This window comes from Grampus griseus (genome assembly GCF_964374135.1).
Source record: "Grampus griseus genome assembly, chromosome: 20".
Lineage (NCBI taxonomy): Eukaryota > Metazoa > Chordata > Mammalia > Artiodactyla > Delphinidae > Grampus > Grampus griseus.
In genome coordinates, this window is record NC_139014.1 from 19,400,619 (window position 1) to 19,419,145 (window position 18,527).

General features: G+C 45.4%; 1 protein-coding gene across 2 annotated transcripts in view; it reads left to right on the plus strand.

The window, feature by feature from the left end:
• The window catches only part of LOC309837836 (signal transducer and activator of transcription 5B), a 62,553-nt gene extending 47,837 nt beyond the window's left edge, over positions 1-14,716 (plus strand). For both annotated transcript variants that reach the window (XM_082678716.1, XM_082678717.1), the window contains 11 exons: positions 166-345; positions 700-787; positions 865-987; positions 1,660-1,752; positions 3,882-4,088; positions 5,204-5,298; positions 5,405-5,535; positions 6,963-7,133; positions 11,104-11,155; positions 11,428-11,535; positions 12,060-14,716. In XM_082678716.1, the coding sequence (XP_082534842.1) occupies positions 166-345; positions 700-787; positions 865-987; positions 1,660-1,752; positions 3,882-4,088; positions 5,204-5,298; positions 5,405-5,535; positions 6,963-7,133; positions 11,104-11,155; positions 11,428-11,535; positions 12,060-12,186 (1,375 nt within the window). In that variant the 3' untranslated portion in view covers positions 12,187-14,716. The remainder of the gene's footprint in view (positions 1-165; positions 346-699; positions 788-864; positions 988-1,659; positions 1,753-3,881; positions 4,089-5,203; positions 5,299-5,404; positions 5,536-6,962; positions 7,134-11,103; positions 11,156-11,427; positions 11,536-12,059) is intronic.
• The last annotated feature ends 3,811 nt before the right edge of the window (positions 14,717-18,527 follow it).

Consider the following 18,527-nt stretch of genomic DNA (forward strand, 5'->3'; position numbering starts at 1 on the left):
CTCCTGCCAGCTCCCCCGACTCGCAGTGGCCCCCCCGGGACCGGGGGCTGTGCCACAAGCCCTTCCTTCGCCTGCTGTGCCCCGCGCAAGGCGGCCTCGCCACGCGGAGGGAGGGAGCGGAGCGCCGTCCCCTGAGGCGTCACCTGGTCACTTGTGTCCCCGCAGCACGTTCATCATCGAGAAGCAGCCCCCTCAGGTCCTGAAGACCCAGACCAAGTTCGCAGCCACCGTGCGCCTGCTGGTGGGCGGGAAGCTGAACGTGCACATGAACCCCCCCCAGGTGAAGGCGACCATCATCAGTGAGCAGCAGGCCAAGTCGCTGCTCAAGAACGAGAACACCCGCAAGTACGTTGCCCTCGAAATAGGAAAGTGATCCCACCTTCTCGGAAGTTTCTAGGCCTGGCCGTTCCTTTGTAGGAGCCCCATTAGCTCTGTGTCCCCTTCCAGCTCTCAGAGAAGCAGTAAGGGGGTTCTTCTGTGAAGAAAGTATGATTTAGTAGGGATATGTCTATAGGAAACTTCTTATGTGTTTTATGTACATTTATGTCTTAGATAGATTATACAGCCGAACCCCCATCTCCTCTTAAATGACTTAAGTTTTTTGACAGCCTTCTTTATTTCCTCCCACCCCCAATGTGTTTTCTACCTTGTGTGTGCTGAGACCCTGTATGGGTTTAAAGTTGTCTGTCTGATTTGCAGTGATTACAGCGGAGAGATCTTGAACAACTGCTGTGTGATGGAGTATCACCAGGCCACGTGCACCCTTAGCGCTCACTTCAGGAACATGGTGAGGATGGGGAAAGAGGGTGAACGAATTTTCCCTAGCTGTTTGAGGGCTTTATCCTCTATTTTTCTCCTTTTCAGTCCCTGAAACGAATTAAGAGGTCTGACCGTCGTGGAGCGGAGTCGGTGACGGAAGAAAAATTTACAATCCTGTTTGAATCACAGTTCAGTGTTGGTGGAAATGAGCTGGTTTTTCAAGTCAAGGTGTGTGTGTGTGTGTGTGTGTGTGTACTTTATATCCCAAAAGAATTGTTTTGATCACAGAGTATCTTCTTGTGATAATTTTTTTAATTTAATTTTTATTTTATATTGGAGTATAGTTGATTTTCAATGTTGTGTTAGTTTCAGGTGTATCTTCTTGTGATTACTGGTGAACAGAAGTGAGGAGACCTCATCCTTAGGACTCTATCTCTTAGATTCTCTTAAGCCATGAACAAATAATAACGAAATGAAATAGCTGGAGATGTGGGCAGAAGCGAACCAAGAGAAACATCAGTCAGGATGGATTTGAGTACAGTTGTAGTAATTTTAGACATTCGTTACTTGCTCTTTTTCCCCGGAAATGTCTCCATTTTTCTCCTCTTTTCTCTCTTAGTCTCTAGCTTTGAGAAACTTACTCCATCCTTCAGAAATATCTAAGAAATACCTAAATACCAAAATGTCACACAGAAATGTCTCTTTTAAAAATATCTAAAATTTCTAAGCCTGTGCCAATGTGCAAAGTCTCATTATTCCTGGAGCCCTTCCTATTCTGTATTCAAGGGTGACATTTACTGAAACTTGTAGAGAGAATAAACGTGTTGTGATAGAAAAAAAGGGGAGGAGGGCGGAGCGTGTGGCTGCAGGAGCTCAGCCCTGCTCCTGTGTCTTTTTCAGACCCTGTCCCTCCCGGTGGTGGTGATTGTTCACGGCAGCCAGGACAACAATGCGACGGCCACTGTTCTCTGGGACAACGCTTTTGCAGAGCCTGTGAGTGTATTCTTTGGGCCCGTGGGTCTCAAGATTTTGATACTGTTGTCATGAATCTCTTTCAAGTCTCTTTATCCCCACCAAAAGGCATAGAAGAAAAATGCAGTTTTCCTTAGTGGGAGGCAGAATGGAGAGTATGTGGAAAGTAGAATGAGCAGGGGCTTGAAGAAAGGCCAGGGTTTCAATTCAAGCTCCACCACTTCCTCACTCTGTGACAACAGGAAATTCACTTGACCTCTCTGAGTCTAAATTTCCCATAAGTGTCTGCAACACAGGGAGAATAATGCCCCCGAGTGCTGTTTGGAAGATTCATTTAGGTGATAACCCAGAATGCTTGTCCCGTAGTCAGTACTCTATAAATAGTATTTTGAATTGTGGGTGAAACCATGAATGGAATTTGGGACTCCCGGGTTTCTTTTAGAGGTTGTACCTCTCAGGAAGTCACTTAGCTTCGAAGTTGCTTCCTGTCCTCTTCCCTCCCATGACTGAGGGTGAGCTTTAATGTCCTTTCCAAATTTTAGATTCTGTGATTCATCCCAAGTCTCGTGAAGAATGAGATGCTTTGTGTAAAGAAATAAATACGATTCTGCAGATCTACACACCCAGATGCTGTCTGGTCACCGCTCATGTGCTGCTTGATCATTTTCAAAACATTTCATAGGCAGAGTTCCATGTGTTGGCATATTTCCAGTAGAGATTAGGCCACAAAAGCATGATAAAAGGTTATACTTGTTATTTGGGACGTAAAAGTATGTCCTTCTCTAATGTGGCTCTAATGTGAAGAGTACAACTTGGCATTTTCAACAGGCCTCTTTAGAGAACAATATTTTTGCCGTAGGGGTGAGATTCTTAGCAGAAATTCTACGATGCTTGTGCTACAAACCCTGCGTTTGAGGCTCCTTTTAAAAAATACCTGCCTAAGGAGCTTGAAGACTTGATCCAAAAGAGGATTTGGGATGAACAGTCAGTTGGAACAGGAGGACGACTGATTCACTGACTGACTAGACATTTAAACAAACAAACAGATAAATAAATATATGTGTAGAAATGTGTGTGTGTGTATATACAGGAAAGAATGAATGAATGAGAATCAAAAGACAAGGAAAAAATTAAAATTAAAAAAATATAAGCCTCCTGGATAGGATTGCCGTGTCTGCTCTCATTTCCCTCCCTGTGCATCCACAGATCTCACTCCTCATGTAACTCTGGCACCTCCTGTGATATGTCATTCCTAAAGTATCTTGTCTAAATAAGTAAGCATTTTTAACATTTTTAGTTACGTTAATGACTAGTGTACATCTTATGCTGTTTCTTTATTTATTTACTTTTTTTTATTGAAGTATAGTCGATTTACAATGCTGTGTTAGTTTCTGGTGTACAGCAAAGTGATTCATATATATATATATATGAATATATGTATATATATTATTTCACTTTGAGCTAGAGTTCTTGGCAGAAGGGGTCAAGGGCAAGGATGACACTTGTGCACACACTGACACGTGTGCACACACTTATGGACACGTGCACACATTCTCTCTCTGTACCTAGAGAACCAGTCTTGTAGATTTTGACTCCCTTTGAGTGTCAGAGCCAGACCTTGGTCATGTTCTGTTTTCGTGGCTGTTAGAAAGTAGGATTGGGCAGAAATAGAGACACAGATGTAGAGAACAAACGTATGGACACCACGAGGGGGGTAAGTGGGGGTGGGGGTGGGGGCGGGATGAATTGGGAGATTGGGATTGACATATATACACTAATATGTATAAAATAGGTAACTAATAAGAACCTGCTGTATAAATAAATAAATAAAATTCTAAATAAATAAATAAGGGAATGAGGAGAGAATGATTAAAAAAAAAAGAAAGTAGGATTGCACTGTACGTCCAGCAGCTCATTTACAGGACACCACAGATAGCCCGAGGTTACCTTCTAGGTTATGTGTGAAGGTAGTAAAATGGAACCTTCCGAATTTCACAGAAACGCATACCCCAAGGAAGTTTGAGTTTATCCTCAGGCTCAGAGACAAGTGTGTGTAACTCCATCCAGCCATCAGTGTTTTTCTTTTGCAGGTTGAGGGAATAAATCATGCAACTGTTTTCTCCTAAGGTTCTGGCTTCTCTCCCCACCAGGGCAGGGTGCCGTTTGCAGTGCCTGACAAAGTCCTGTGGCCGCAGCTGTGCGAGGCGCTCAACATGAAATTCAAGGCCGAAGTGCAGAGCAACCGGGGCCTGACCAAGGAGAACCTCGTGTTCCTGGCGCAGAAGCTCTTCAACAGCGGTAGCAGCCACCTCGAGGACTACAACGGCATGTCCGTGTCCTGGTCCCAGTTCAACAGGGTGAGGGACGCCGCCCGCTGCAGTTAGATCGGCCCCTGCAAACCAGATCCCTCAGGAGTCTCCCTGCCCTCGGCCCTCATTCCTCATGTCTCTAATACGACATGCCCGTGGTAGTAGGAAGCTTCTGAATAGCTGGACAACCACATACTTTTTTACGTAGAAAATTATGTTTGACTCTATCAGCAAATTGGGCCTTGCATGCGGCTAGTGCATTTTCTTCCTTTGTAAAGGAAACAGCAAAGTAAACGGCAGCGTAACTCATGAGAAGTAAGGCTTTCGTGATGATGAAAACTCCGTGGCTCTGTCCCCTTGACTCTCTGATGTTCCTTGATGTGTAATGCAAAGTCAGGCTCCCGTGGGACCCTCAGCCTGCAAGAGAGGATGCTGATGAAGGAAACTTTGCCTCTAGCATCTGGTGGTTCAGATGTCACCCGTCACATCTCTGATCATAAACTGAACTTTCGTGTCTTTGCTTACGCCCCCCACCCTCACCGCACATGCCCTACTTCAGAGATCTCACAGTCTCTCAGTGGAACTCTTTTAAATGGTCGCATGCTAACCAGCTGGCTAACAGGTTCACTGGTGGTCAGAGGAGGTTTGATAGGGAAGCAGGAGGCCTAGGTGGTCTGTCTTTGCCATTACAGTACGGCTCCTGCCTTCCACCGGAATCAGATCACTGCATTTTGCTGATAATTGTTGGTAACACCCGTATGATGGGGTGTTCTCTGTGGCCTCACGGTGTGATCTAATCCCGTTCAGATTTACAGGTTTCTCCGAAGCTCCCAGGTGATGCTGCTGTTGCTGGTCACAGACCACACATCAAAACCAGCAAAGGACTAGTCAGCCTAGATACAGGGGAAAGTACGTGTAGCCAAGGTCCACTGGGTGTTGGTAATTGCTCTGTGGTGTTTTCCCCTTCTTCCGTCTTTTCCCCTCTATTCTGTTTTTGGGTTGTAGGACCATTTGGTCAAACTCAGGTAGGTGTGTATATTTGTATGATTCTGACAATGTAGATGTTGTTTTCCATTTAATTTTTCCAGTTAAAGTATATACAGGTAATAATATCCCAAGTGTTACTTTTGCCTTCTTGTGTTCATTGTTGTATCTCCAACCAGGAGAATTTACCAGGACGGAATTACACTTTCTGGCAGTGGTTTGACGGTGTGATGGAAGTGTTAAAAAAACATCTCAAGCCTCATTGGAATGATGGGTGAGAATCGTCATTTGTTAAGTCAGCAGTAGAGTAGTAGCAAGGTCTTTTTTCTGGCGTTAAAACATCACACTCTGCTTCTGCTCATTTGGCCTTTGTGATCCAGGGCTATCTTGGGTTTCGTGAACAAGCAACAGGCCCACGACCTACTCATTAACAAGCCTGACGGGACCTTCCTGCTGAGGTTCAGTGACTCTGAAATTGGTGGCATCACCATTGCTTGGAAGTTTGATTCTCGTGAGTGCCCCTCCCTTTTTAAGACACACCTTGGCTCTGGTTAGGTGCTTTTGTTGCAAAATTACTTTGACAATTTATTGAGTACTTATTATTCCTGGGCACGAGTACTAATTATGGGAAGCAGAAATGTATAACCATGCCACAGCTGCAGCTTGTGTAAAATCTTATTATGGGAAACACAATTACTAATTTTGAGAAACACAGATGTACAACCCGACGTATGGCTACATGTGATGCAGTATCCTGTCCAAAATCTCAGCTGCTTCCCTTTTGAAATGTTTGCCTCCCTATTACTCAACCTTGAGCTTATTTCAGTAAAGAATTACTCTGTTGTTTGGAGTCATTAGAGTGGAAATAATGTGCTATTTTCATTATTCCTTTATCCTAACATAAGGATACTGCCATCGATCATTTCCATTCAAGAATGTTAGTTCTTTTCCTCTGACCCTCACGGTAAGACAAGAGTAGCTTGCTAGTTTTTTGTGACTTAAAGATTTTAACAGCTTTTAATAACTCCCATGCACCCTCTGGCTATGGACACACTTCCTATCTCTTTTTCATACTTTTGTACAGGGAATCAGGGACTGGAGTCAGCAAGAAGTTTCTTCTAGGGAGGGACAGAATACTGTTTGAACTGGAAACTACCTGAGATCATTAGATCTCTAGGAAAGTGGTATATGTGTTACCTGCTTATCTACCCATGACTTTAAAAAACTGCTTAATCGGGCTTCCCTGGTGGCACAGTGGTTAAGAATCCACCTGCCGATGCAGGGGACACGGGTTCGAGCCCTGGTCCGGGAAGATCCCACATGCCGCGGAGCAACTAAGCCCATGCGCCACAACTACTGAGCCTGTGCTCTAGAGCCCACGAGCCACAACTACTGAAGCCCACGCGCCTAGAGCCCATGCTCTGCAACAAGAGAAGCCAGTGCAACGAGAAGCCCACGCACCACAATGAAGAATAGACCCCGCTTTGCCGCAACTAGAGAAAGCCAGCATGCAGCAGCAAAGACTCAATGCAGCCAAAATTAACTAAATAAATAATATATAAATTTTTTAAAAACTACTTGATCTACAACCTATGGTAATTTTTTTTTTTTTTGCGGTACACGGGCCTCTCACTGTTGTGGCCTCTCCCGTTGCGGAGCACAGGCTCCGGACGCGCAGGCTCAGCGGCCATGGCTCATGGGCCCAGCCGCTCCACGGCATGTGGGATCTTCCCGGACCAGGGCATGAACCCGTGTCCCCTGCATCAGCAGGCAGACTCCCAACCACTGCGCCAACAGGGAAGCCCTATGGTAATTTTTAAATGGAGATTTTTATTGGGACAATTTTAATGGAGAGCTTTATTTGTAGTATATTTGGGTTTTAAGATTTCCTGTTCAGAAATCATATTTAGACTATGATTATTCTGTTTTTTGATCTAGAGGAAAGAATGTTTTGGAATCTGATGCCTTTTACCACCAGAGACTTCTCCATCCGGTCCCTGGCTGACCGCTTGGGAGACCTGAGTTACCTTATCTACGTGTTTCCTGACCGGCCAAAAGATGAAGTGTACTCCAAATATTACACCCCAGTTCCCTGCGAGCCTGCCACTGGTAACAATGTTCGCATTCTGATTTGGTTTCATTGTGATTTTGGTTTTGTTTTAGGTGTACGTGTGTGTCTGTGTGTGTCAGTCTGTCTGTCTGGCATGAAAATCTATGCAGTTAACACTCAGTTGTTGCTGTTCGAGCTCTATCCAGGGCAGATGTAAATCCTGGGCTATTTTCTTCAGTTACACAAAAAACACATCGGCCGCCAACCCCAAATATCAAATTGAAGGGAATAAATTGCTTTTAATACAAGCTTAGATCAAACAAAATTAGGAAGGTAAAATTTTGTTTTTCAAAACAGAGATGGTTTTATTGTTTTCTGAGAATAAAAGTATTATGTATTTATTGTAAAATTTCCAGAAAAGTATAGACAAGAAAATAGATACCACACAACATTTCTTATCTCATCAACGTAAACAATTTAGTGAATGTTCTTCCAGTCGACGTAGATATGTATTCTGTCACTCAGTCGCCAGAGGCTTATTAAGCACTTCCTGTGTGGGGTTGCAATCTAATAGCAGAAGGAAGACAATAAACAGGTAAACAAATAAATGTATCTAGTGATGGACACTGTGAAAACAACTAAGGTGAAGGGACAGAGAAGTGACGGGGGGGGGGTGTGTGTGGCACAGCACTTCACTCGAGTGGTCAGGGAAAGCTCCCCTGAGGAGGTGACATCAGAGTAGCCCTGAATGAAGTGAGGAAGCCACGCATAGATCTAGAGAGAACATTCTAGGCCGAGAGAACAAGAGCAGAAACCCTGAGGTGGGAGTGAGGTTGGCATGCTTAGAAAACCTCACGAGGGGGCTTCCCTGGTGGCGCAGTGGTTAAGAATCCACCTGCCAATGCAGGGGACCCAGGTTTGAGCCCTGGTCCGGGAAGATCCCACATGCCACGGAGCTACTAAGCCCGTACGCCACAACTACTGAGCTTGCCCTCTAGAGCCCGCGAGCTGCAACTACCGAGCCCGTGTGCCACAACTATTGAAGCCCGTGCACCTAGAGCCTGTGCTCCGCAACAAGAGAAGCCACCGCAATAAGAGGCACGCACAGGACTTCCCTGGTGGTGCAGTGGTTAAGAATCCGCCTGCTGGTGCAGGGAACACAGGTTTGAGCCCTGGTCCGGGAAGATCCCACATGCCACAGAGCAACTAAGCCCGTACGCCACAACTACTGAGCTTGCCCTCTAGAGCCCGCAAGCCACAATTATTGAGCCCGTGTGCCACAACTACTGAAGCCCGTGCGCCTAGAGCCCGTGCTCTGCAACAAGAGAAGCCACCACGATGAGAAACCTGCGTACCGCAACAAAAGAGTAGCCCCCTCTCGCCGCAACTAGAGAATGCCCATGCGCAACAACGAAGATGCAACTCAGACAAAAATAAATAATTAATTTTAAAAAAAAGAAGCACGTGCACCCAACGAAGAGTAGCCCCTGCTCGCCGCAGCTAGAGAAGCCCGTGCGCAGCAGCGAAGACCCAGCACAGCCAAAAATAAATAAATACATACATATATTTAAAAAAAAAAACACTCATGAGGACCCGGGAGGCTGGAGCTGAATGAGCAGGGGAGAAATGGTGGGACATGAGGGCAGAGCAGTGGGAGGGACCAGATCATGTCGGGTTTGGGTTATAACCATACGTCGTCATTTGTAACCTGATTATTCTTTCACTTAAAAATATATCACAGGCAGAGTTACAGGTTAGTAAATATAAACTTACAGCATCATTTTAACAATTGCATAGAATTCCATTGTATGGTGATCCTATGTTGGTTATTTAAGATACTTAAAATTTAAGTTAGTCACAGTTTTTTTTTTTTGGTTAATATTGAGATAACCTGGTACATGCATCTTGTTCTACTGTTTCCTTAAGACAAATCCCTAAGGTAGAATTTGTGTCAAGGGGTATATACTTTTCAAGCATTTGGACACGTCTGTCCAGAGTTGCCCCCCAGAAAGTGGAATCCATTTTCACTCCCACAGACGTCTTGTTTGAGTACCTGCTTCTCCATCCTCCTCCTGCCAGTGATAGTGTCTCTTCAGCAGTTTCATGTTTACCAGTCTGATAGACATAAAAATGATAATCTTAGTTCTTATTTTCATTTCTTTGATTCTAGGTAAGGTCGAAACATCTTTTCATATAAAGATAATAATAACAATAATAACTAGATAATAATAGCAGCTAACATTCGTTGAATGCTTACTTGCATACCAGCCACTTTTCTGAGCACACTTCAAATAGTTTCTCATTTAATCCTCAAAACAGGTCTGTGAAGTAGGCACTGTCACCATCCCCATGTTACATTTGAGGAGCTGAGGCACAGAGGAGTGAAGTAAATTACCAGAGATACCACAGCTAGGAAGAGGCCGAGCCAGGGTTTGAGCTCAGTCTAGCCTGTACTTCTTAACCTCCCCATTGTTGGCTATTTGTATTTTTTCTGTGAAGTACGTTCCTATTCCTTGCTCATTTTTCTTTTGGAGTTCCTTTTTTTCTTAAGAATATGCAAGTGTTTTTTTATACAGTAAATATAGCTTTTATTATTGTAGCAGAGATTTTCCTCAGTGTGTCATTGTTCTTTTAACATTCAGGTTTTATTTTGCTGAAGTGCAAAGACTTGTATTTTCTATATAGCCCAATCTATTGACCTTTTTCCTTTATAGATTCTGCTTTTTGTATCATGCCTTCCCACCTGGTTATATTTCTAGGTGGGGAAATAAGCCAAAATATTTTTAGACTTATGTGGTATTTTGGATTAAACCCACCACTGCTTCTTTTTGTTAGCACAACTAATCTAGATTTTTCAATCCTACTTTTACAACATTTCTTTGTTTTTTTATCTGTTCTGCCATTCTGTAAAATTCTCTGTAGACCGTAAGGCACAAAAAGCCTATGAGATATTATGAAAAGGCAGCTCCTGACATTCGAAGCCCCAGTAGAAGCAGGTCAGGATAACAAGCAATGTGTGACCCACGGAGCAGTTCATTCTCTTGGGCTGAGTCATCCTTCTCACCTCAGCGGAATCTTCATTGTCTGATACAGTTAAGCTTATACTTATTTCCATATTTACACACCCAGGAAACAAGACTTCATTCACCGACTTCAGACCATCACATTCCTACTACCTACTTAGCTGGATTTCCATAATCAGCCTTTTGAAAAGGTAACGCTAGCTTATCTGCTAGGTTATCCCTAGCCTGCCACGTCCCGGTGGGGATGCTGTGAAGAGTGACACACAGCGGCAGCATTCTTTTTAACCAGCCACACAGCACAGACAGCACCCGCTGGGAGGCATGAGCATCCTATTACCCCCGAGTGCAGAAACCCCACGAAAAGAGCACGCAGACACCTGACAGAGTGACATTCCCTTTCCTAAAAGGGTAGCAGCTCAGAACTAGAGTAACTCCCGGGATCCTCAAGTCAAATGAATTCCCCTCTAATGCTTAGATTTTTCCACATGGCCCCTAGCGAGTGTTGGTACACCTTCCACGTGAAGACCTCCAGTGATGAAGAAATCAGTTCTTCCCGAGACTGTTGCGGGCAGTTCCTGTGATGACAGCGTTCTTCCTTATTTGAATGAGAATTTGTCCTGTTGCAACCTCCTCCTGTTGGTCCTCGTTTTGTCCCCTGTCTTTCTGCATCTGCGACTTTAAACTTCTTAAGATATGTTTTCTTTTTACAGTTACAATGCAGTTAATGTTTGATTTAGATTTGTATTGAAGCATATCTTTCCTGTGGTTTGAAGAATTAATTAACACGTCCAAGCCAGCTTGGAAGCTGTCTTACCTGCAGTGTCAGTACTGAGGCTTCTCAACTCTACTGGGTCTTCCTAACGGATTAAAAGATGTGCTTATACTGGATCCTAAGATAAAATGAGGCAGTTGTGTCACATCCTAAGAAAAGATGGGATTCTTAAGGGAGACTGCATTTTCATTTCATTTGAGAACTTTGGTTTTCATCACTCTTCCCCCTCGGCAGCTAAAGCAGTGGACGGATACGTGAAGCCACAGATCAAGCAAGTGGTCCCTGAGTAAGTGTCCCGGGTCCAGCTCTGGTCTCCTGCTGCCTCTCTTCTCCTCTCACCGCCCCCCCCCCCCCCGCACCTGGCTCTCCTCACCCCTCACCGCCACCCCTCCTGGGGAGGGAGCTGGGCTTGGTCACCAGGGCATCGGTACCCGGGGCCCGCTCCTGCAGCCAGGGCCCCAGGCTCAGCGGGCACTCTGTCCTTCCGCACCTGAAAAAGACACGAAGGTGGCCCCCGAGCCCCTCGCCACTGAGGCTGTGCTCTGCTTCCTCTCGCAGGTTTGTGAGCGCCTCTGCGGACTCTGCCGGGAGCAGTGCCACCTACATGGACCAGGCCCCCTCCCCAGCCGTGTGCCCCCAGGCTCATTATAACATGTACCCACAGAAGTAGGTTGTGTTCTCCTGGGGCTCCGAGGGGAGGAACTGGGCACTTGGCCTCAGGCTGGGCACCAGAGGGCTGGTGGGCAAGGAACCCAGAGCTTCTCTAGGTCTGAGACCACCCAGGCCAGGCCGGGCTCTGGCACATGCCCAGGTGGGAGGGAGAGATCCAACCAGTAGGTGTTGGTAGTTTAGAGTGGGGTTGGGCAAATGGCACCTGCTCCCCTCTCTTAAAGTGGAGACTTTTCTGGCTCTGTATAAGGACCAGGTGGGGTTTAGGTGTGTGCGGGCAGCCAGTGTTAGGGGCAGGTAGGCTGGGTATTTTAGTCCGAGTCACTCTGTCCAGCCAGCTAGCAAAGGACTCTGCCCCAGGGCTCAGGTCAGAGTGCTGCTTTCCTGCGAGGCCTGGGCCAAGGGTGCAGGCGGTCGGTCTTGAGCCGCTCACCTGGGGGGGTGCGGGGTGGACTCTGCTGCTCCTCATTGGCCTCTGGCAACCTTTCCCTTCCCGTAACCTCTCCCCTTTCCCTCCCAAGCCCTGACCCCGTCATTGACAATGATGGGGACTTTGATCTGGACGACACGATGGACGTGGCACGGCGCGTGGAGGAGCTCTTAGGCCGACCTATGGACAGTCAGTGGATCCCCCACGCACAGTCGTGACCCCCCGTGGCCACCTCCAGCTTCTTCATCCTTGCCAGAGGAGTTACTTTTGTGGATGTTTTAATTCCATGAATCGCTTCGCTTTGGAAACAATACTCATAATGTGAAGTGTTCCTACTAGTTGTGACTTTAGTGTTTCTGTGCATGGTGGCACCAGTGAAGGGAATGTGACTGTGTGTGTGTGTGTGTGTGTGTGTGTGTGTGTGTGTGTGTGTGTGTGTGTGTGTGTGTGTGTGTGTGTGTGTGTGTGTGTGTGTGTGTGTGTGTGTGTGTGAGATTGCACGTTGGGCTGTTTCTCCCCCTTGCTGTCCGGAGCTTAGCTGCAGCAGTGGGGCCACAAACAGAGACTGTGGTTGTTTTAACCTTGTGCCGAAAGGTAGTTAGTTCCATGAACCCTGGAACTTGGCCATGTGTTTTGAGGGTGGCTGAACTTGGACATGTGGCTGTTGAAGTGAGAGAAGGACAGAGGGAGGTGAAAGCACCTCGTGTCTGGTGAATCTTTGTCACTGTGTCTGCCAAGCCATTGATATATGAACATGATTGTTTCCACTTTTCTTCTGAAACGTAGAAGCTGCCTTTTCACAAAGAAAACCAGTCCTCCCTCCTTCCCTGTCCCCCAATCCCCATTTTCCTCGGTAAGGATGGGAGAAGGGGGGACATAGAGCAATCGCTGGGGCAAGGGAAGATGTGGGTTTCCGATGGGTAGTGGCTTTTTAAATAACCCGTAACCCATCTAAATGTTCTCTGCCTCTCCCGCTGATTCCCAGCCCCCACGGAGTTGCCGCTTAGTTCCTATGTGTGTACGCATGTGCAGGCACGTTTGATGAAGTAGAGGAAAGAAAAGAGAGTCACATAACTAGAGCTTACAGTGTTGATGTCCTTTGTGTCGTGGCCAGAGTGGACTGCCCAGCCCCGGCTCGCAGGCGCTGAGAACGTTGCCTTGTTACCCGGAAGTGGCTGTCCAGTCTGCCTGTCCTTCCTCTGTGCTGGTAGAGGCACAAGCGAGGCTTTTCAAAGGCTTATTGATAACGGCATTTTGCAAAGGTTGAATGGTGTTTTTGTTTCCAAATTGGGACTTGTTTTTCCCTTCCCACCCTAATTTGACATCAGAATTCTTTCTTCCTGCGTCAGGTCCTGTGCCACTGGGACGCAGGTCACCTCATTTCCCTTCACTGTCCGCACACAATGTCTTGGGGAGTGGGTGGCAGGAATGTGGGCTGAACCCAGGACCAGTGCGTTGCCACCCTGGTGCAGGGTGCTGGGTGTCGGCATTGGTAATTTGGGGAAATGCAGCCAGCGAGTTTGCTGAGAAGTTTGCTTTGCAAAAACAAGGCAAAACCAAAAATCCTCGGCGTAACTTTATCCAAAGTTTGTTCCATAGCTTTATACCAGAAGGAAGGAATGGGCCATGGCAGGCAGGTGGGAAGAGGGGGAAGCAGGTATAACTTTGGGGTTAGGCCTGCAAGGTCACCCCCAGCCCCCCCTCCAAAAGAAGGGCCTGACCACACCCAGGAGAGAATGGCCCTAAAAACATTATTTTTATACATGTGAGTAAATAAACATATTTTTTTTACAAAAATAACTTCTGAATTTATCAGTGTTTTGATGTTAAAGGAAAATATTCCTCTGTAGTAAATTATTTATTGAAAGAGGACTTTTTACAAGCTGCTCTTTGCCCTAGCTTGGTTTCATACACTGATTTACTCTTCTGTGCTGGGCAGTAGACCGTCTCTGCCTCTGAGGAGCAGGCGGACTCCTCCCTGGATACCAGCCCCGACGCAGGGTGCTGCGAAGCCCCTTACGTCCCCTCAAGATTTGATGAAAATCCCCCCTGAGGTTGGGAGTGTTGGAGAAAGGTAGAAAGGAAGCCTGGCTGCTCCTGGACTCAAAGAGCCTCTCATGCCCGACACCGGGGCACCTGAGTGCCGGCCCTGGTTGTCCCAGCAGCCCTGGGGGCAGGGATTGACACACTTTCAGATGAGGAGTGGGCCTAGCCACAGGCGTGCCGAGGGCAGAGCTCTCACTGCCTAGTTAGCACTGGGGTTGGGGGGACAGGTTCCCAAGCAAGTGGCTGCCCTGAGCCTGGGGTTCCCGCGCACGTCCAGTGGCTGAGCTGTCCTCCGTTCTCCTGAGGCTATGCCTGTAGATGGGAGAGATTTTTGACTGAAAGTTGCGCTCGCTATCTGCATGTATCTTCTGTCTTCTCCCTGTTCTGCAAACCGCAAGGAGAGGTGACTGGCAAGTCCTGGCCACCTCAGCCTCTCACTCGCTCCCAGACACACATGGGCACGTCATCAAAATGTTTCAATGTGTGGTATGTGCGGGGCTTCGTAGGGGGTGGGAGGGAGACTAAAAGTGAATATAACTTAAAATGGAAACATACTTTTTATAATTTTTCTTTATAAAACTTTGTGAAATTATTTCAGATACAGATTTTAGTGTTCATGCAGGTTAGTATAGAGGCACCAAAAAAGTATTGTTTACGATTTGTGTATTTTATGTTACAATAAATACTTCCTCTAAATGGACAGTATTGAGTCCTCTTTTTATTTTTTTCCATCAGGTGGTGAGATAGAGTGGCTTTCATAGGGAAAAATTTGAAATCATCAGTGTGACTCTGAAAAGAGGAACGAGTTGGGCATTGGCCGCCTCAGAGTGTGTGTGTCCCCAGCTTTGATGGCAGATGGGGGCATTTCTTACCTTCCTGTTCACATGAGGTTTTGAAAATTAGAACGATAGTCTTTTATCTCCTATTCCTGTTAGAAAGTTCATCCTTAAAATTTAGCAGAGTGCCTGCCCTGAGCCAGGCTTGTGTATGGGATGAGAAATCATTCCTGCCCTCAAGAGGATTGCAGTCTGGGAATCCACACACCCTGGAGCCCGCGCCACAACTAGAGAGAGAAAACCCACACGCCACAATGAAGAGCCCACGCGCTGCAACAGAAGATCCCACATGCCTCAACGAAGATCGCGTGTGCCGCAACTAAGACCCAACGCAACCAAAAACATGAGAAAGACAGCTGACACAACCAATTATGATAGGATATTGGCTCCTGCTGCCTTAAACCTATCCCAAGGCCATTATCAAATACAAAAGAACAGACAGGAAGGGCACTGAACAGCTGAGCTGACTCTTAAAGAACAATTAGGGGGACTTCCCTGGAGGAGGAAAGGAGGGAAGGGAGGGAGGGAGGAAGGAAGGAAGAAAAGAAAAGAAATGGGTAAAGATACAGCTGGGAGGAACTCTCTCAGGGTCAGAACAAATCGCAAATACTGACCTTTGAAACTATCCCTTCAAAGAAGCCTGAATTTTTTTTTTTTTTTTTTTTTTTTTTTTTTTTTGCGGTAGCGGGCCTCTCACTGTTGCAGCCTCTCCCGCTGCGGAGCACAGGCTCCGGACGCGCAGGCTCAGCGGCCATGGCTCACGGGCCCAGCCGCTCCGCGGCATGTGGGATCTTCCCAGACCGGTGCACGAACCCGAGTACCCTGCATCGGCAGGCAGACTCTCAACCACTGCGCCACCAGGGAAGCCCAGAAGCCTGAATTTGATTGGATCAATTTGTGGAGCCATTTATTCCCCCAGGGCGTTGTTGAAAAATATGGCAATCAGCCAGCAACTAGTGTAGTTTAACAGCTGGGTGTGGTCGGGGAAAGAGACAAGGAGAGATCTGTGCAAATCACTGTCCTGCTAGGGTGACTGTGGGCATAACTCCCCCCTAAGTAGCAATATCAGAGGCTTCACACTGTGTGTGTGTGGGTGGGCAGTGGGGAGCAGATAGACTCACTAACATAATCCTGCCACTCACTAAACAAGGAAACTGGTTTACTTGGACAAGAAACAAGGAATTGCTAAACTGGTTTCCAAGGTGGCTGCACCATTTTACATGAGGGTTCTGATTTCTCTACATTCTTGCCAACACTTGTTATTTTCTGACCTTTTGATTATAGCCATCCTAGTGGAGTGTGACATGACTTGAGTCAGTTTTAATTTGCATTTCTCTGATGACTAATGGTGTTGAGCAGCTTTATCAGAAGCCCTGGAAAATTCACAAATATATGGAAATTAGACAATACAGTCCTACATAACAAAATGAAAAACAAAAATGAAGTAGTCACACTTACCAATTTCAAAGCTTACTACAAAGCAACAGTAATCAACAAAGTGTGGTACTGGCATAAGGATAGACCTATAGATAAGTGGAATAGAATTCAGAGTCTAGAAAGAAACCAATGTGTCTATGGTCAACAAATTTTTGACAAGGGTGCCAAGACCATTCAATGGGAAAAGAATAGTCTTTTCAACAAATAGTGCTGGGACTACTGGATAGCCACAAGTGAAAGAATGAATTTGGAACCTTACCTTACATCATATATAAAAATTAAAAATGGATCAAACATCTAAACGTAAGATCTAAAGCTATATAAAACTCTAAGAAGAAAACAGAGCTTCATGATGGAGGATTTGGCAATGATTTCTTGGCCAAGACACCAGCAGCACAGGGAGCAGAAGATAAATTGGACTTCATCAAAATAAACTTTGGGGAATTCCCTGGTGGTCCAGTGGTTAGGACTCGGTGCTTTCATTGCAGTGGCCCAGGTTCAATCCCTGGCTGGGGAACTAAGGTCCTGCAAGCCGCGCCATAGTGCAGCCAAAAAAATTAAAAATAGAAAGACTTTTATGCTTCAAAAGACACTATTAACAGAGTGAAAAGGCAACCCACAGAATGGGAGAAAATATTTGCAAATCGTATGTCTGATGAGGGTTAATAGCCAGAATATATAAAGAACTCCTCAACAACAACAACAAATTTTAAATGGGAGCATGACATGAATAGACATTTTTCCAAAGAAGATATACAGGTGGACAAAAAGCACCGGAAAAGATGCTCAGTTGTAAGGGAAATGCAAATCAAAACCACGATGAGATACCACTTCTTACCCATCAGGTTGGCTATTATAAAAAAACAAAAACAGGGACTTCCCTGGTGGTACAGGGGTAAAGAATCCACCTTCCAGTGCAGGGGCGCGGGTTTGATTCCTGGTCGGGAAACTAAGGTCCCACATGCTGCGGGGCAACTAAGCCTGCATCTCAGAGAGCCCACATGCCGCAAACTACAGAGCCCACGTGCCCTGGGGCCCGTGGGCCACAAGTAGATAGAGAAAACCCACACGCCACAACTAGAGAGAAGCCCACGTGCTGCAACGAAAGATCTCGCATACTGCAACTAAGACCCGACACAGCCAAAAAAATTAAGAAAATAAATAAAATAAATATATTTTTTAAAGGCAGCCTTATTGAGCCATGTCAGAGATTTAAAAAACAAAACAAAACAGAAAACAGCCACTGTGGTAGGGGATGTGGAAAAATTGGAACCCTTGTACATTGAAGGCAGGCATGTAAAATCGTGCAGCTGCTGTGAAAACAGTATGGTGGTTCCTCAAAAAATTAGACATATGAATTACTATATGATCTAGCCCTTCCCCGTCTGGGAATATACCCAAAAGAATTAAAAGGAGAGATTCAAACAGATATTTGTACACCCGTGTTCATAGCAGCATTGTTCATAATAGCCAAAAGGTAAAAACAGAAAAGTACATCAATGAATGAATGGATAAATGTGGTGTATACATACAACGTATATTTCCTTCCTTCAAAAGGAAGGAAATTCTGACACATGCTACAACGCGGATGAATCTTAACCACGAAGACATTATGCTAGGTGAAATAAGACAGACACAAAAGGACAAATATTGTAAGATTCCCCTTATATTAGGCACCTAGAGTAGTCAAATTCATAAAGACAGAAAATAGGATGGTGGTTGCCAAGGAATGGGGAGTTATTGTTTAATGAGTACAGAGTTTCAGTTTGGAAAGATGAAAAATTTTGGAGAGACACGATGGTGATGGTTGCACAACAATGTGAATGTACCTAATGGCACTGAAGTGGATACTTAAATATGGTTAAAATGGTAACTCATATATGTTTTACCACAATAAAAAATGGATCAAAAAAATGGATCAGAGACCTAAATGTAAGAGCTAAGATTATAAAATTATTGGAAGAAAACATAAGGGTAAATCTTCATGACCTTGGATTTGACAATGAATTCTTAGATACAACACCAAAAGCACAAACAGCAAGAGAAAAAATAGGTGGTTGGACTTCATCAGAACTAAAAATTTTGTGCTTCAGAGGACACTATCAAGAAAATGAAAAATAACAAAAAGATGGGAGAAAATATTTGAAAATCATATATATCTGATAGGAGACTTGTATGTAAAATATATAAAGAACTCTTACAACTTAATAATAAAAAGACAAGTAGTCCAATTAAAAAAT